General features: G+C 45.2%; 1 protein-coding gene across 6 annotated transcripts in view; it reads right to left on the bottom strand.

Moving 5' to 3' along the window:
* The window catches only part of DENND2A (DENN domain containing 2A), a 130136-nt gene that overhangs the window by 83006 nt on the left and 27211 nt on the right, over positions 1-19919 (bottom strand). For 5 of the 6 annotated variants that reach the window (XM_030932783.1, XM_030932781.1, XM_010359807.2 and 2 more), the window contains exon 2: positions 7333-8473. In XM_030932783.1, coding sequence (XP_030788643.1) covers positions 7333-8327 — 995 coding nt within the window. In that variant the 5' untranslated portion in view covers positions 8328-8473. Of the gene's footprint in view, positions 1-7332; positions 8478-19919 lie in introns of those variants that run through there. The other variant, XM_030932780.1, reaches the window with a different exon arrangement.

Below are 19919 nucleotides of genomic sequence, written 5' to 3'. Positions count from 1 at the left end.
TCTCCTGCCTCAGCCTCTCAAGTAGCTGGGACTACAAGCGTGCACCACCACACCTAGCTAATTTTTGTATTTTTAGTAGAGATGGGGTTTCACCATGTTGGTCAGGATGGTCTTGATCTCTTGACCTTGTCATCCACTTGCCTCGGCCTCCCAAAGTGCTGAGATTACAGGCGTGAGCCACCTCGCCACGCCTATTTCATTTTTTGAGACGGAATCTTGCTCTGCGCCCAGGCTAGAGTGTAGTTGCACGATTTCGGCTCATTGCAACCTCTGCTTCCTGGGTTCATGTGATTCTCCTGCCTTAGCCTCCCAAGTCGCTGGAATTGCAGGTGTGTGCCACCATGCCTGGCTAATTTTTGTATTTTTAGTAGAGACAGGGTTTCCCCACATTAGCCAGGCTGGTCTCAAACTCCTGACCTCAAGTGATCTGCCCACCTCGGCCTCCCAAAGTGCTGGGATTACAGGCGTGAGCCACCATGCCTGGCCCAGTGAATAAATATTTTAAAAGCTGGTTTTAAGTGCCACATTTACTGTTTATAATTTATCTCTACTTCAAGATTTTAAAAAAAGCAGCTGTATTCTTGAGTTAATTTTTAGCAAATTGGTTTGAATCCATTTCCCCCAGGATTATTTTCATCTATGGATTAAAAAAGCTTGACTACAGGCCAGGTGTGGTGGCTCACGCCTGTAATCCCAGCACTTTGGGAGGCTGAGGCAGGTGGATGACAATGTCAAGAGATCGAGACCATCCTGACCATCATGGTGAAACCCCGTCTCTACTAAAAACACAAAAATTAGCTGGGTGTGGTAGCACACACTTGTAGTCCCAGCTACTTGACAGGCTGAGGCAGGATAATGGGTTGAACTGGAAGGCAGAGGTTGCGGTGAGCTGAGATGCGCCATTGCACTCCAGCCTGGCGACAGAGCAGGCTTGAGTCCAGGAGTTCAAGACCAGCCTGCTGGGCAACATAGCAAAACCCTGCCTCTACGAAAGTACAAAAATTAGCTGGGTGTGGTGGCGTGTGCCTGTGGTCACAGCTACTCCTGAGGCAGAGGTACGAGAATCGGTTAGCCCAGGAGGTGGAGGTTGCAGTGAGTCGATATTGAACCACTGCACTCCAGCCTGGGTGACAGAGCAAGACCCTGCTTAAAAAAAAAAAAAAAAAAAAAAAAGCTTGGCTAGCCTGGCACCTAGCAACTATTTATTTATTTATTTATTTATTTATTTATTTATTTTTTGAGACGGAGTCTCATTCTGTCGCCCAGGCTGGAGTGCAGTGGCACGATCTCAGCTCACTGCAAGCTCCGCCTCCCGGGTTTACACCATTCTCCTGCCTCAGCCTCCTGAGTAGCTGGGATTACAGGTGCGCAGCACCACGCCCAGCTAATTTTTGTATTTTTAGTAAAGACGGGGTTTCACCATGTTGGTCAGGCTGGTCTCGAACCCCTGACCTCGTGATCCACCCACCTCGGCCTCCCAAAGTGCTGGGATTACAGGCGTGAGCCACCGCGCCTGGCCCCCTAGCAACCATTTAAAACATCATCCAGCTGGGTTAGAAACCAAGGATGCCCTGACTTCCATCATCTTCCTCCAGCTGCCAGAGTCTTTCTGCCTGTCTATCCTTAGTGGCCACAGGCAGCTCTTCTCTATGACTCACCATACCCCAGGAAGGGCATTTCTACCACCAGGTGCTCAGGGCAGGGGGCTAGGCAGGAGGAGGCTTCCATTAGCTCTCAGCTTGCATTCTGTTATCAGGTAGCTCCTATACTTTTTACTAGGACCACTCACAGGGTTTCTGCTTTTCTCTATCCTGGATCCAAACCCTAAATGTCAGAAGGAAAAACTATTTCTGTCCCCCATTGTGGCTAATATCCAACAATTTGCACCTTTCAATGAGAAATGACATGAAAATCACTCTTGTAATGGACAACAGCAACCTTGGAAGAGCAAGCACCATCTCTCTGTTTTCCAGTGCAGCTTCTATTGAAATAAATGGCTTTACTAAACCAAGTTTCTCAGAAGCTTCCAGAGTAGCTTTTGCTCTAAACATCAACTAAATCGAACAATGTCCTCCTTTGAAGACTTGAAACATTCAGATTTTAGACGTGGTAATTCCGAGTTGTCTCAGGGACATCTTGCTGCCTGAGACGGACCACTGCTTGGCTGGTAAGTTAATTTAAACTGTTAAACCTGTGAGAGCTGAGGGCTGCTGCCCAGCCAGAGAGCTGTGGGGAATCCGTATCAGTCCCATAGAAGATGGAAATTATGGAATCAATAACAGCACAGTGTGATCTGGCAGCCATATAATGACTGAGGTTTTGTGTCCTCAAGAAGTTCTGAAAGTCTTACACTAAAGCCCCAAGGAAAGGCCAAATCTATATGGTGCCAAAACAATCAGCTGAAAAGTTGAAATTTTGGTCAATGCAGTTATTTGGTTTCATAAAGATCCACAAGCTGTCACATGACCAAGTTAAACTAAAATTTAAAAATCTGAATTCCAGTTAAGACATTTTGAGTATGTAGATACATGTGAATTCAGGATGCTGCTCACACTTAAAAAGTAGGAACTTTTCTTGTTATATATTGGCCTTAAGGCACTCTTGCCAGAGCTATTAAATGTAGGCCATAAAACACATAGAACCCAGTTAATGTTGCTGTAGGAACCTTATCTTTGGAATTTCCTGACATTTGAGGGTTTCTCATTTTCCATTTTAGGATTAAAGGCCTGAGTCCTTGCATTTAATTTCCTGGGGCTTTAGAGAAATGAAGAAAGAAGAGAGAAGACAGCAAATAGAGAGGGAGAGAGGAAAGGAGGGAAAAAGGAAGGAAAGAGAAGAGGAGAAAAGAAAAAAGAAGAGAGAAATGGGAAGAGAAACAGAAAAACACGCTTTCTTACACCGAGGATCTGAAGCCACAGGTTCTGCTCTTAAGGAGGTGAACTAATGGGCCTATGAAAATAAGCTGAGTACATTCTCTAAGGCACACACAGCCTGGCCATGAAATTCTAAACCCTCATAACCTCTACATCCTTAATCATTTCTTTCTTCAACCTTGGTTTGGCTTTCCTCCCTCAGAGAGGGTAGTGCGTCTGCCAAATTCACGGTACAGTCCTTTTTGTTTTTAAGAGATAGGACCACAGTAAAGAGCATACTTTTTTTTTTTAAGAGTAGAAAGTGAACATCTTGCCCTAATCACCTCCATTGTACTATTTTAAACAAAATGAAAAACCCAAAGCCAAAATTGTTAAAACACAGCTGATGCAACCATATTCAAACTGGCCAAGAAAAATTTCATCTTTGGACTGAAATAAGTAACTTTAGCTGGTTATAAAGAAAATGCTGGAAGACTGAAAAGCACAGATGGTAGTTAAGAGAGAAAAGATAATGGGAATAACTGTTCCCCAGGTTGACTCGCCTGCCCAGTGATGACACAGATGAAGGATTCCAGTTTCCCAGAACCAACCTGTCCCTGGGGCTGTGCGGCCTCCTTGGAGGAACAGCCAGAAGGGGTGTGGAAGGGCTGCTGTGGGAAGCACTGGGCAGGAGCAGCAAAGTCATGGGAGTGCTCGGGGACCTGGGCTTTGGCACTGGCTGGAGAAGGGATCTATTATTGGAGATGGATTCAGATTTTCTCAGAACATAAAGAAGGAAGCATCTAAGTTCTTCTCCAGACCTCACGTAACACTGACACTCAAACCTAGTAAAGGTAGTGCAATCATCCTGTATGTATTCTGTACAAAAAAAGATAGTGCAATAAAACCCAAGTATAGACCAGTCCAATTTATTTACTGATCCAAAAATCTTAAAATATTAGCAAGTAAAATTCAGTAGTACATTAAAAGAATAGCAAACCAGGCCCGAATGGGAGTTCATCCCCCACATTTAAGGATGGGTTAGTATTAAGATATAAATTCACTATGAATGGATCAGAGCAGAAGAATCATATGATCATCAGGAATTTCTGAAAAGTACTTTAACAAAAATCTAATCTCTAATCCTAATTTTTAAAACTCTAAGTGAAAAAATAAATATAAAAGGACACTAACTTGATAATATAAAAACATCTCAAATAAGAGTGCCTGCGAGTGAAACTCTAGATGCATTACCATTAAAGTTAGGGGTGAGGTAAGGCTGCACACTGCTTTCAGCACTATGATTTAACACTGTTCGGAATTCTCAGCCAGTGCAATTTGGTAAGAAAATTAGGTATACATTAAAAAGAAAAAGGTAAAATGATGATTCCTTGTAGATAATATGGTTATATTCAGAAAGCCCAAGAGAATCAACTGACAGACTATTAGACATGATAAGAAATTTAAGATGTCTTAAAATACACACACACACGGACAAAATAAGTAGTTTTCTTAAATACAAAGACCATATGAGAAAAAAGACTACATTAACCATTGCATTAAAAAGAGAAAAGACTTAGAAATAAACGTAGCACATATTTTGTGTATGTGAAATTTGATAGTAATATTTAGAACATTTAGAAAAATACAGGCAGAAACGCTCAAGACATTTTTGGAAAAGGTGAATAATAAGTAAATAAACAAATAAGAGGTTTATAATTACTAAAAAGGAGAGAGACACAACGATTATTATTATTTTTTGCATATGACATGATGTTATATATAGGAAGTCCAAGAGGATCAACTAATTGTTAGCAACATTAATAAATTTCTATAATTCTTGCTAGATATTAAAATACATTATGGGCTGGGCGTGGGGCTCACGCCTGTAATCCCAGCACTTTGGGAGGCCGAGGCAGGGGATCACTTGAGGTCAGGGGTTCAACACCAGCCTGGCCAACATGGTGAAACCCTGCCTCTACTAAAAATACAAAAAATTAGCCAGGCGTGGTAGTGTACCCCTGTAATCTCATTTACTTGGGAGGCTGAGGCGGGAGAATTGCTGGAACCCGGAAGGCAGAGAATGCAGTGAGCTGATATTGTGCCACCGCACTCCAGCCTGGGTGATACAGCGAGACTCTGTCTGAAAATAATAATAATTATAACAATAATACATTAGGAATTTAAAATAAATAGTTTGATACTGAAAAAGATATAACTTGATTAATTAAACAGAATGGAGCCATAGAAAAATAAAACACTTAACACATTGAAGAGGCTCTGTACTAAGTTTATGTTTACACATGTTAACTCATTCAATCTTCACGACAACTCTGTGAAGTGGTTACTATAATATAATTATCACCATTTAACAGGTAGGTGAAATGAGGCCAACACAAATTTAGTGGCTTGTCCAATGTCCCACAGCTAGTAAGTAGCAAAACTAGTAATACTATATGCTCCTTATCACAGCATTATTTGTAAACTGGGAATAACATATATACACACATATATATGTAAATAAATTCTAGAATATGCAAGCTTTTCTCCCCCTTGAAGAGAACATAAGAAATTATGCTATTTACAGCCAAAAGAATCATCCTACATCAGACCTACAACAGACCATGTTGAGTGGGGGGTGACGGGATTTAATTTATAGTTTATATTTTTAGAAGACTCCTCTGGCTGCTGAGGGAGAAATGTTCTGGGGGTGGGAGGTGAATCCAAGATGATTAAGATGGTGGCAGTGGAGGAGATATAGGCAGATTTGGGATAAATTAGGAGGGGGTATGTGAAAAAGATAGGAATTGAAGATGACATTTTAGGTTTGTGGCCTAAGCAATTAAACAAAGGGTGAAGCCATTTGGTAGGATGACAATTATTTTAAGAGGAGGTGGTTACTGGTAGCCTGGATGGAGAATTTAGGTTTGGACAGGTTAAGTACAAATGATAAGACAACCAAATGAAGATCTGAGCAGGAGATGACTACACAAATCTTAAGCTGGGAGAGCGAGCTGGGGCTGAATGCCTCAATTTGGGAATCATAAACATGACATTGACATTTAAAGCCATGGGACTGGATGAGATCATTTAGGAAGTGAGTGTAGATGGAGAAGAAAAGTCTCGGCCGGGCGCGGTGGCTCAAGCCTGTAATCCCAGCACTTTGGGAGGCCGAGACGGGCGGATCACGAGGTCAGGAGATCGAGACCATCCTGGCTAACACAGTGAAACCCCGTCTCTACTAAAAATACAAAAACTAGCCGGGCGAGGTGGCGGGCGCCTGTAGTCCCAGCTACTCGGGAGGCTGAGGCGGGAGAATGGCGCAAACCCGGAAGGCGGAGCTTGCAGTGAGCTGAGATCCGGCCACTGCACTCCAGTCCGGGCGACAGAGCGAGACTCCGCCTCAAAAAAAAAAAAAAAAAAAAAAAAAAAAAAAAAGAAAAGTCTCAGGTCTGGCCCTGGGTTGAGGTGGGGATAGGTTCGGGGTGTGCTCTGACAGACAGAAGGAAAAAAGAATGGAGCTCAGAGGAGCCAGAGAAACAGGACTTCCAGGGACGTGGGTGACCCAGAAGCCAAATGAAGGAAGTGTTTCAAGATGGAGCGAGTCAACAGGTGTTCCTCGAATACTGAGGGGGCCAATTAAGAAAAGAACAAAGAACTGGCAATTGGATTTAGCAAGATGGAGGTTACTGGTGGCCTTGGGACAGGGTAGTTTCAGGAGGAGGTTACCAAAGCTCAATGGAGTGGGTCAGGAGAAAATAGGAGGTGAAATGATGAAAGGGAGTATGACAACTATCCTGAGGAGATTGCTCTAAACCTGGTCTCTAGATTAGTGGGTATCAAACCAAGTAGCATGTTACAGAAATGGACTAGAGATTAAGTTGCAAAATAGAAAAATTGTTTTCGAAGCACAGATTTTATTTTTAAGCATTAACATGCTTTATTATTTAATGTGTTATTTTAACATTGTAAAATATTCACAGTGCGTGCATCCATATGTATAAATGAGGAAACTGAGGCTTCAAGAGGTTAAATAACTTGTTTAAGCTCACATAGATAGACACTGATAGGGCCAGTGTAGACTCCAGGCAGTGTGTTTCTAAAGCCCATACCAAGAAAAATTCAAGCACTGGTAGTTAGCAGGGACTACCAGGTTGTAGACTGCCAGGGTTAACATAAGTCCTTCATTTAACTCTTGGTTACTGTCCCAATTCCAAGTCCTTATTACATCTAAAGGGTAATTTTTAAAAGCAAATACTCTTCTTTTTTGAGGACTGAGAACAAACACAAAATACATGCATCAGTTACCAAGTTTCCAGGTTAATTAACAAAGTATCTTAAGCTATGAACCATCTCTGGTCTACAAGATTCATCAGTTTAATAAAACAAATAATTCAGCTGAGAACAGACAGTTAGGATGGGACATAAACCACTGAGAGAGTCAGGTGGCAAAGCTCTGCCCCGCCACACCGGCACCTACCTGTGGTCTGCACTGGATTTCTGTCTCCCAGTCCACAGTCTTCTGTTCACAGAGGACGGCGGGGGAGAGGAGGGCAGAGGTGGGGGAGGTAGAGAGGGCAGAGGAGGCAGGTTTCTTTTCTCTTTCCTGAAGCCGATGCCAGGCTTCCCATCTTTGTCCCCTTCTCCAGCATGTTTGAACGTTCTCCGGGGTTTTGGCAGAGGGTTGATGAAGGGCTTTGTGGGGGAACCCTCCGGGCCCCTGTACACGTTCTCAAGGCTCCGGTCCCAGGGCCTTCTGCATGAACCTTTCCTGTCCTCCACAGCCTCGGAGGCAGGCTCCCTGCCTTCCAGGTCGGAGGGGTGGACCCTCTGGCTGACTTCGGAGCCACTCCCGCCTCCCAGGTTCTCAGGAAGGGTGGGCCCCGCCTCTGCCTTTTCAGGTGGGCAGTGTGGGGAGTAACAAGTTCCTGGCAGCTGAGGATCCAGCCCTGCTGACCCATCCTTCAAAGCCTGCTCGAGTTTCTTGACCTGCTTCAGCACTGAGAGGTGATCGTTCTGAAAGCGCAGCTTGCCAAGTCTTGGCTCTCGGCCTCGGCTCCAGCTAGGATCCACTTCCCGGTCTGGCTGGCTTAGGTCTTGCCCCGGCTCTGGGTCCTGTCCCACGACGTTCACTGCTCCTTTATTCCTCTCCTTCTCTGTGCTCTCTGTTCCTAGCCTCATTCCATTCTTAGCCTCTGTGACCTGAGTTCTCACCCCATCACTACTCCTCCTCTCCACCACACAGGACGTCAGATAATCCCCCTGTGCATCTGCTCTCCTGCTGGGTGCAGGAGCAGCCACCTCTTTCTTCCCTTCCCATTCTGATATCTTGTCCTTTATGTTGAGGGACTTGTGCCAGGGTCCGGCTCTGGCAGATGAGCAAGGGTTCTGAGCGCCTCTGAGCTGCTTCTTCCCAGCCCTGCTGGCTTCCGCAGCTGGGTCACTGATGATCATATCCAAGCTGAACATATCCATTCTCGACTCTAGCGTGAGGTTGCGGAGCCCTTCCGGGGGGGGTCCTTCTGAAGCCCGACTCCTGATCAGTCTCTAGGAAAGGAATGGAGGACTTAAGCGGATGCCTTCGAGGGTCTTTCTCAGTCCTTGGACCTTCCACCTTGACCCTGCACAAGAAAGACAAACACCAGGTGAGTGATTCTTATTGTTCTTGGCTGGTCACAGAGATTTGCTAGAACTTAGATATAAATGTTATATGAAAGTCACAAACCACAAACATTGAAATCCCCATTTAAAAAAAAAAAAATCACTTTGTGGGCAGGGTGCCGTGGCTCGCGCCTGTAATCCCAACACTTTGGGAGGCTGAAGTGGGAGGATCATTTGATGCCAGGAGTTCAAAACCAGCCTGGGCAACATAACAAGACCCCCATCTCTACAAAATTTTTTTTTTTTTTTTTTTTTTGAGACGGAGTCTTGCTCTGTCGCCCGGGCTGGAGTGCAGTGGCCAGATCTCAGCTCACTGCAAGTTCCGCCTCCCAGGTTTACGCCATTCTCCTGCCTCAGCCTCCCCAGTAGCTGGGACTACAGGCGCCCGCCACCTCGCCCGGCTAGTTTTTTGTATTTTTAGTAGAGACGGGGTTTCACCGTGTTAGCCAGGATGGTCTCAATCTCCTGACCTTGTGATCCACCCGTCTCGGCCTCCCAAAGTGCTGGGATTACAGGCTTGAGCCACCGCGCCCGGCCTACAAAAAATTTTTTTAAACCATCAATTTGTGTTTTTCTTGGGGAGACAGCATGGTGAAATGAAGGAGCAATCAGGTTTTGGAGTCGAATAGGCTTGGGTTTAAATCCTAATTCAGCCACGTGACCTTAGGCAAGTTGTTTAAATCCTCTAAACCTCAGTTTCCACCTCTGTAAAATGAAGATAATAATAATATGGGCCGGGCATTGTGGCTCACGCCTATAATCCCAGCACTTTGGGAGGCCCAGGCGGGTGGATCACGAGGTCAGGAGTTTGAGACCAGCCTGGCTAACACGGTGAAACCCCATCTCTACTAAAAATACGAAGATTAGCCGGGTGTGGTGGCAGGCCCTGTAATCCCAGCTACTCACTTAGGAGATTGAGGCAGGAGAATTGTTGGAACCTGGGAGGCAGAGATTGCAGTAAGCTGAGATTGTACCACTGCACTCCAGCCTGGGCGACAGAGACTGTCTCAAAAATAAAAATAGAAATAAAATAGGAGTAATTTCATGAGGTAAAAGATTACATACGCTGTTTTTCCTGCTTTTTGTATCCGCAGGCAGTTATTTGCAATGACTATTTGAAAACTAAAACGACATCACAAGTCATGAAGTTTGTGCTACCCCTGAACTTGACAAATTGTCTGATTCAAGTGGGCAAAGCCACAGTGATTGGGTGCATCTGAACAGAACCTCCTCGGGAATGGAGCCTCACTAGAGTGAGCTCTCCATGAGCCTTGCCACCAGAACAGGGATTGTTCTGTTATTTTGGCCTCTTGTGGCCAAGTCTACACCCCTAGCACCCAGAACAATGCCCAGGAGAGTTGGTGGTCAATAAATATCTGGTGCATGAATGAATGCCTGAATAAAGAGGCAGATTCAGACTTCACACTTGGCCTAGAAATGCACTGTCTAATAGAGTGGCCACCAGCCACACGTGACTATTTAACCTTAAATCCAATGAAATTCAAGCTTCAGTTCCTCAGTTACACCTGCCACATGTCAAGGACTCAGAAGCACCATGTGGCTGATGGCTACTGTACTGGATGGGGAAGAAGAATATTTCCATCACTGAAGAAAGTTCTGGTCTAGATGTATATGTAATGATATATGCTTCCCAATGTAATTTTAGGAGATTAGGTAAAGCCATGAAGATTTTAAAAATCATTTTGAAAGGAAAACATTTTTAGATTAGTCTAACAAAAATGAGAGTATTTGTGTTTTCCAATGCAAACATTCTTCCACCAGCAAAGGTTATGACTGGGCACAGTGACTTTAGATGTGCCGACACTAGCTAACACCTCATGGTGCCCATTTTCTGAATGTATAGATCTGACTGCATGGAAATTCAGAAACTCCAGTTAAGGTTCACCGTGAGAGATGAATAAGTAGCAACTTCATGCATCTTGTTACTATTCAGCTTTCTATTCTAAAGGTTGTTTGTATAAAGACCTCTTCCTCAATGGAGACATTAGCACATAAATTACGCCACAGTTCTTGGTTGCACGGCATAAATTAGAAACTTGTGAAAATGCAAACACATTTTTTTGGCAAACACATTTTCCTATTTTAAATATAGCTATCAAGGCAGAATTCCTTATTTAAATAAACAATTAGGGTTCAAAACAGTGTGTTTACAAAGAGAAAATATTTTTAAATTGTTCCGTCACCACTGGGGACATTAGCATGGATTCAGATTTTAGTCAGAATCAGTGTGTTATTTCACTGAGGGTTCAAAAGGCAGAAGTGATAGTCCTTGCTCTCATGGTGCTAGAGGCAAGTTGAAGAGAGAGACAGACACACACATGAAAACCACAACAATTGGCCGGGCGCGGTGGCTCAAGCCTGTAATCTCAGCACTTTGGGAGGCCGAGATGGGCGGATCACGAGGTCAGGAGATCGAGACCATCCTGGCTAACACAGTGAAACCCCGTCTCTACTAAAAAATACAAAAAACTAGCCGGGCGAGGTGGCGGGCGCCTGTAGTCCCAGCTACTCGGGAGGCTGAGGCAGGAGAATGGCGTAAACCCGGGAGGCGGAGCTTGCAGTGAGCTGAGATCCGGCCACTGCAGTCCAGCCTGGGCGACAGAGCGAGACTCCGTCTCAAAAAAAAAAAGAAAGAAAGAAAACCACAACAATCCAGGTTAGTGCCTGCATGGGGATGACTGATGATCTACAACATGGTTATTAATGTCCTATGTGCTGTGAGGCACTATTGCCTAGTTAAATACATGGGCTTTGGAATTGAGGGACTTGAGTCTTGAATCCTAAGTTTTTCATCTTCCTTCTGCAGACTGAAACTTTATGAGTCAGAGGCCACATTTATGTTGTTTACTGTGTCTGGTGCATAGCAACTAGTCAACAAATATTTATTCAATGAATGAATGAATTCATGAGTTAACATGTAATATGCCCAAACTACAGCATACATTCCTAAATCTTGGTATCAACAAATGGAAACTATTATTATTGTAAGTATCATAGTTATTGTCTAAGAGCCCAAACACATGGAGTGACATCACAGTCATGGAAACTCTGTCTGAAAACTCGAGAGGAACAAACGATGGCTTGCTGGAAGCTCACACTGGATTTATAAAACTCATGCAACAGAGGCAAGGATGCCGCAACCGCCCTACGAGTCCCCAAGGACAGAGTTCCTGCTCCATGTGGTTGCCGGCCCAAGAGTTTCTAGAGTTCCTGTTTACAGGATTCTCCCACCCTGTAAGGGGTTCCAGCCTGGGGCGCAGAGCTGAGAACCCCTCAGTGGCTGCCAACTGCTTTGTGGAATGTGAGAGGATCAGAGAAAGGGCTCCATCTGGGGAGAAGGAAACAAGCACGCTGATATTAGATGGGAAACCTGACTGTGGACAGGTACAGCTGCAAAGACTTAGGGCTCAAACATAATTAAAATACCTGAACATCCTAGTAGTTAGAAAAATAAACCTGGAATTGGAATGCATCAAGGAAAGGTGGTAGGAGAGTAAGAAGCTGAGCCAGCGTCTACACTGTCGGGGGAGAAGTGTTCTTACTTGTCAGCCAATTGGCAGCTCAGGTTTTCAGTCTGGCTGTGGCTGCCCTTGGCCGGCCTGCACACTGTCATCATGTCAGCACCAAGGGGAGCTCCAGGTCGCCTAGGGGGACAGGGATGCACACCCAGTGAGCCATGACAGCAGGGCCTCCCTCAGAGGGGAGCAAATCTAGGCCCACACTCCAAACTATTTATCCCTGATAGGTTCCACCCAGGAGCAGGGGGTGGAAAGAACACACAATTTGGAATCCCCAGTCTAGCAGGTAGAGCAAGGGTGCAATCCCGAGGTCCACCCGGATTCAGAACTCATGCCACCCTCTTTGTATATATCTTTTTTGTTCATTTGTTTGTTTTTTTGAGACAGAGTCTGGCTCTGTTGCCCAGGCTAGAATGCAGTGGCGTGCTCTCGGCTCACCACAACCTCCGCCTCCTGGGCTCAAGTGATTCTCATGCCTCAGCCTCTCCAGTAGCTGGGATTACAGGTGTGCACCACCACCCTTAGCTAATGTTTGTATTTTTAGCAGAGATGGTTTTTCACCTTGTTGGCCACGCTGATCTTGAACTCCTGGCCTCAAGTGATCTGCCCGCCTCAGCCTCCTTAAGTGCTGGGATTACAGGCGTGAGCCACTGTGCCTGGCCATCTTTGTATATATCTTTTAGCTAAGTTCACCAAAAATTTTAAGAATACATACAAACTTAGAAAGCAAAACATAAATAACAACAAGACCCAGTGCTTTTTCAGGCTCTCTAAGAACCACTGTGATGAGCTAATAGTCCCCAAAGAAGAAAGAAAGTAGTTGCCCTTTTATTTGACACAAGACATAAACCACACACCAAAGTGGAACTGTCTCCACAGGGATACTCTAGCCTTCTGCGAACCCTGACACTGGGTGTAAACCCACACTGCCCTTGTCTACAGAGCCCCGCATGGGGAGCCCCTCCCAGCTCCTCCAAACTGAGGAGGAAGAAACACCCAGTCACGAGGTCATCTGTCTGGTCTGAGGAACACCAGGAGATGATCTTGGCAAACCCAGGAATCCCACTGAGTTCCTTAAACCCCCCAAATAGCAAGGCCTGTGTGGACACCAAGGCAGCAGCCTCAGCTCAGAAGTAGCAGTTGAAGACTCTGGTGCCCGACCCCCATATAAACTGAAGTAACTGATTAAACTTCATTGCTTCATAGCAAGTCCTTCCAGAACTCTGTGGGAAGAAGTGTCTCCCAACACGAGCATAAATGGACATGGCTCAGGTGAAGGTGCTGGCAAGGTGAGGCCCATCAGAGAAGGCCAACAGGATGGGCCACGCAGTCCTTCTGTAAGGCATGAACACCAGCTAGCTGGTCGTCTCTAGTGGAGGGGAGCCACCTCCTTGACTACAGCTCAAGGCATATCAAGATACTGGGTATTCACATTACTTTTCCAGGGAAGCCCCCTCCCAACTCCTCCAGTTTCCAAGATTCCTAACCCTATTTCCCAGGATGGTTTCCCTGTTAGGTGATGGGATGGCTGCCTGATGTCCTGGCCTGGGCATCCTCTCCCTCCAGAGAAATCAAAGGGCAGAACTTCAAGACATGCAGGTAGCTTTTGAGAAGAAGGAGAGGAAGGGAGGAAAGCCAGAGAGGAAGAGAAAAAGAAAAGGAGAGTGCACCTGGGTAACAAATGAACAAGAGGGAGGCTGGGGAACCATGAGGTGAGGGAGCAAGGAAAGGAACAGACATGTCTGCCAACTGTGTGTGTGTGGGTGGACAGGAACATGGAGCTCTGGCCTGTCCATGGAGTTCAGCTGTCCCCCTACCCAACAACTCAGCACCAGACATTGTAGGGCTCGATCTATGTTGTAACCAAGCCTACTTCTTTAAAACAGCCAGGCCCCAGGGCTTGCCCATCCCATCATGCAGCATAGCGCTGAAAGGCCTTTCAGGGACAGGAAGGAACTCATTGTCCCTCTTACAAAGCTCTGCAGAGCTGAAAGCTTCTGGAGTCCCTCCCCTTGGCTGGGCCCACAGACACTACTCTTCTGTCCAGCATCTGGCAGAGGCCCCGGTGGACGTCAGGGAGAACAGCCCCTCCCCACCACTGCCACCACCCTCCATGCAGACCAAACCCACAAGAATCCAACCTTGTTCCATATGAGCCAGCAGCTCTCTTCCAAGCTGGCATCCCCTTTCACTGGCACTAGGACAAGGTGCCAGGCCGTGTGCAGGATGAACCAGAGGACTCAAAGATGAGTGAGACACAGTCTTTGCTGTCATCGACAGCACCAGGGCTGTGCCTGGGTCACAGTCAACTCTGTAACTCCTCCCATGCCCTCAAGAAAACAGTTTCCCTATAGTTCTCAGGAAGCACAGCTTTTCCAAAAGGAAAAAGGTCCACTGTGTCTAATGCACAGAGATGCATGTGTGAACCTGGAGGTCAAAGATCACAAAAAGCACTTAAACAACTTGGTACTTAAGTGAACTCACTTCCCATCAGGGAGTAATAACTTCCAGCATGAAAACCACGATCTCTAGAGAAACGGCTGATGCCGTATACTGAGAAGCAAGTGCAGGGGGCTTCAGAGGCTGGCACTGAGGGGGCATAGAATCCCCCTGCACACTCAGCAATCAATCCATCAGCATTTCCGAATTCACAAAAATATTAAAAATGCTGCTATAAAAAATTGACCTTTCCCTTTTTGTCTCTGATGATTAGCAGTTGTTAACTGGCTGGGCACGGTAACTCACATCTGTAATTCCAGCACTTTTGGAGGTTGCAGTGGGCTGATCACTCGAGCTCAGGAGACTGAAACCAGCCTGGGCAACATGGCAAAACACCGTCTCTACAAAAACACAAAACTTAACCGGGTGTGGTGGTGCATGCCTGCAGTCCCAGCTACTTGGGAGGCTGAAGTGGGAGGATCTCTTGAGCCCAGCAGATGGAGGTTGCAGCGAGCTGAGACTGCACCACTACACTCCAGTCCAGGTGACAGAGTGAGACCCTGTGTCAAAAAAAAAAAAACAAACAAACCAAAAACCATTAATTAAGTAACGAACCCAGCTGAATTTGCTAGTTGGGATGCTCTGTGACTTAAAATACCATGATAAACTTCATTATCACTTTACAGGTCTGGGATTGTGAGACAGAACTATTTTCCAAAGTGTGGTCTACCGGGGCTTAGTTCCAGTCAACCTGGGAACTCTGTCAGACATGCAGATTCCTGGGCGCCTCTCCAATGTACCAAGACGTACCAAAGCCAACTGTCTGAGGGCTGCTCTGGAATCTGCATTTAAATATGGTAAATCAAAGGCCACAGAGGCCAATGTTCTGGCCTGGGCATCTCTCACTCCCAAGAAATCAAAGGGCTGGGCTTCAAGAGAGCTTGAGTTTTTACACAACCCAAGGTTCCTTATTTCTTTTTAGGCAATTTGGTCTTGTGATCCAAGTAGACTATATTCCAAGAGACATAATGGAATGATTGATAGTAATAACACATTTTCCCACTCAACTGCTTTCCATAAAAATAGAACTTTCTATTAACCAGATGGGCTTATTACTAATAATTTTAATTAGACTGGCTGTGCATGGTGGCTCATGCCTGTAATCTCAGCACTTTGGGAGGCCAAGGCGGGTGGATTACTTGTGGTCAGGAGTTTGAGACCAGCCTGGCCAACATGGGGAAATGCTGTCTCTATTAAAAATACAAAAATTAGGTGGGCATGGTGGTGGGCACTTGTAATCCCAGCTACTGGGGAGGCTGAGACAGAAGAATCACTTGAACCTGGGAGGTGGAGGTTGCAGTGAGCTGAGATCGCCCCACTGCACTCCAGCCTGGGCAACAAAGCGAGACTCTTTTTTGAGACTCTGTCTCAAAACAAACAAACAAAAATTAGACTAAAAAGTCATACAAAATTTTGAAGCTAGCTGATGACTACACAAGAGTTCATGTAATTTTTGTAGGCTTGAACATTTCTGTAAGTTTCAGAAACTAAGTCCTATAAGCTGAAGAAAAGTATTTTTAAAATTCTAACATCTATAGCTGATGATGTTTATCAACCCAGTCCATAATCTAACCCTGTTGTTCCTCTTGCTAAAGTGAATACTGTAAAATCTTTTCTTGGCTCAAGAATTTTGTTTGGCCATTGACATGATGTTGACTGGAGGGTTCAGAAGTTAAGACGCTGGGTGGGACTGGTCTGAAGGCAGTGAGTCAACTCAGTTGATTATTCACAGTCAGTTACGCATCCAACTCCTTATTCTACTCTTCCCCTCTTCTCACTACTGCATTTGACTGGTATCTTTGTGGGGTTTTTTCAAGTATTCTTTTTTTCTTTTTTGAGACAGGGTCTTGCCCTGTCACCCAGGCTGGAGTATGAGCCTGATAGAAATGTCCTAAAATTTCATATTGGTGGTAGTTGCACAATATGGTGAATACACCACAAGCCAGTGAACTGTACAGTTTAAGATGGTGAATGTTGGCTGGACGTGGTGGCTCACGTCTGTAATCCCAGCATTTTGGGAGGCAGAGGCAGGTGGATCACCTGAGGTCAGGAGTTCGAGACCAGCCTGACCAACATGGTGAAACCCTGTCTCTACTAAAATTACAAAAAATTAGCCGGGTGTTGTGGCACATGCCTGTAATCCCAGCTTCTTGGGAGGCTGAGGCAAGAGCATCACTTGAACCCAGGAGGAGGAGATTGCCATGAGCTAAGATTGCACCATTGCACTCCAGCCTGGATGACAGAGTGAAACTCCGTCTCAAGAAAGAAAAGGAAAAAAAAAAGATGGTGAATGTTATGTGCATTCTATCTCAGTGGAAATAAATTATGTAAGTACAGTATATATTCCGTGAAAAAAATAAGATAAATGCACAGGGGAAGAGGTGGAGTGAGGAATAAAATCCACACAATTATAATTTCCCAGTGCCCTTTACTAATCTAAACTTGGTATGTCAGCTCTGAAGCATAAGTAAATATGTATTATATATAACTGGACACCAAAAGCGTAATATTTGTTATACTAATTTTTTTTTTTTTTGAGACAGAGTCTTGCTCTGTTGCCCAATCTGGAATGCAATGGCACAATCTCAGCTCACTGCAACCTCCACCTCCTGGGTTCAGTGATTCTCCTGCCTCAGCCTCCTTAGTTGCTAGAATTACGGGCATGTACTACCACACCTGGCTAATTTTTGTATTTTTGGTAGAGATAGGATTTCACCATATTGGCCAGGCTGGTCTCGAACTCCTGACCTCAAGTGATCCGCCCACCTCGGTCTCCCAAAGTGCTAGGATTATAGGCGTGAACCACCGCGTCCAGCCCTGTTAAACTAAATTTAAAAATAGGGTTTAGGGCCAGGCGCAGTGGCTCACACCTGTAATCCCAGCACTTTGGGAGGCTGAGGTGGGTGGATTACCTGAGGTCGGGAGTCCGAGACCACCCTTACCAACATGGAGAAATGCTGTCTCTACTAAAAATACAAAATTAGCCGGGTGGTGCACGCCTGTAATACCAGCTACTCAGGAGGCTGAGGCAGGAGAATGGCTTGAACCCAGGAGGCGGAGGTTGCAGTGAGCCGAGATCACGCCATTCACTCCAGCCTGGGCAACAAGGGTGAAACTCTGTCTCAAAAAAAAAAAAAAAAGTTTAGCTGAGTACAGTGATGCAAGCCTGTAGTCCCTGCTACTGGAGAAGCTGAAGCAGGAGGACTGCTTGAGACTAGGAGTTTGAGGCTGCAGTGAGCTATAATGGCATCTGTGAATAGCCACTGCAGGCCAGGCATGGTGGCTCATGCCTGTAATCCTAGCACTTCGGGAGGCCAAGGCAGGCAGATCACTTGAGGTAGGAGTTCAGCCTGGCTAACATGGTGAAACCCCGTCTCTACTAAAAATAGAAAAATTAGCCAGACATGGTGGTGTGCGCCTGTAGTCCCAGCTACTTGGGAGGTGGAGGCAGGAGAATCACTTGAACCCAGGAGGTAGAGGTTGCAGCAAGCCGAGAGCGCACCATTGCACTCAAGCCTGGGTCAAAAAAAAAAAAAAAAAAAAAAAAAAAAAAAGCTACTGCACTCCAGCCTGGGCAACACAGCAAGACCCCATCTCCTAAAAAATAGTTTAGACTACTCTGCCTATGGGGTAGCCCTGCTTTGCTTATGGAGCAGCCGCCCTTAAAATTTAAAAAAAAGAAAAAAAAAAAAAACCCACCGCTTAGATTGTGAAACAAAAATAAAATATCAGGACCTCCAACTCACTATGCCAAAGGGAAAATAACAGCTTGGGAACTGAGTCACACACAAAAAAACTGCCTTCCTTTTGTTCCCAAACAGATAGCTGTAATTTCACATGCTAACTTTATCTGGTATCAAATGTAGACCAACTGAGAGTTGGATGAATACACAACTGACTTTTCCCCATTCCCTTCGTTTCCCAGGGAAAACGTGGATTCACTGAGCACTAATCAGAGCCTCACCAGAATGTGACCACTTGCCTCACTGCCTACCCTTCTCCCCTTTTTTCTTTTCCTCCTTCCCCTCCTGCTCACTGTTCCACTTTTAAACACTGAGGTCCTCAAAGCCTCTTTGGAAAAAGCACAGGAGACACAGATCTTTTTAATTTTTTATTTTTTGGGGACAGAATCGCTCTGTCACCCAGGCTGGAGTGCAGTGGCACGATCTTGGCTTACTTCGACCTCCGTCTCCTGGGCTCAAGTGATTCTTGTAACTCAGCCTCCTGAGCGGCTGGAATTAACAGGTATGCACCACCACATCCAGCTAATTTTTGTATTTTTAGTAGAGATGAGGTTTTGCCACCTTGCCTAAGCTGGTCTCGAATTCCTGGCCTCAAGTGATCCACCTGCCTTGGCCTTCCAAAGTGCTGGAATTACAGGTGTGAGCCACCGTGCCTGGCCAGGAGACAGGTTTTACTGGGACTTGTGTTTCTTTTTCCCAGGAGTCTCCTCAACCTTGGCAAAATAAACCTCTAAATTGATTGAGATGCCTGTTATTTTTTGGTTTACAGGATTGTAAATGATTACATATTAATAAAATTACATTTTAAATAGTTTTTGTGTTGCAAATAAAGCCACCGGCTATTCAGCTTTAGTGATTCCAATATCTCTTAGTTTTATTAGCTTATGAAGAGCAGGCAAAAAATAGAGGGGAAACCATAGCAATTACAGGAGAACAAAAATTGTTGTTTTCTTGTCTGAGCATTCTTAGCAAACGTATCTGGAAATTATTTGTTTCCAAAAACAACTTGAGAAATAAAAGCACACAATCAATGTAATACAACTCTTGCTGTGTCTAACCACATAGTGCAGCTCATTCTGGAGTCTCGATGCTTCATTTTCCTCATTTTCTTTAAACAAAACTTTTTCTTTTTTTTTGAGATAGGGTATGTTGCCCAGGATGGAGTGCAGTGGTGCAATCACAGCTTCCTGTTGCCTCGACCTCCCTGGGCTCAGGTGATCTTCCTACCTCAGCTCCCCACTGCCCCAGGTAGCTGGGACTACAGGTGTGCACTACCATGCCTGACTAATTTCCATATTTTTTGTCGGGACAGGGTTTCACCATGTTGCCCAGGCTGGTCTCAAATTCCTGGCCTCAAGCACTCCTCCCACTTTGCCCTTCCAAAGTGTTGGGATTACAGGCGTAAGCCACTGCACCCAGCCAATGAAAAGGTTTTAAAAAATTTAAAGTGGGTTGCTCTAGGCCTATGCATAACTTTATTTATTTATCTGAGTCGTTATATTTTCAGAAACAAACCAATATTTTCGCATTTGGAGGAAGATAGAAGATAGAAGAATCTGAAGCAGCTGAGGAGTAAGAGAAGCCAAAGGCAGTGTGCTGCCTCAGAACAACACCTGGGGACAAAT

Source organism: Rhinopithecus roxellana, chromosome 6 (genome assembly GCF_007565055.1).
Source record: "Rhinopithecus roxellana isolate Shanxi Qingling chromosome 6, ASM756505v1, whole genome shotgun sequence".
Classification (NCBI taxonomy): Eukaryota; Metazoa; Chordata; class Mammalia; order Primates; family Cercopithecidae; genus Rhinopithecus; species Rhinopithecus roxellana.
The sequence above is the reverse complement of the archived record's forward strand: the minus strand, read 5'-3'. Positions and strand labels throughout refer to the sequence as shown.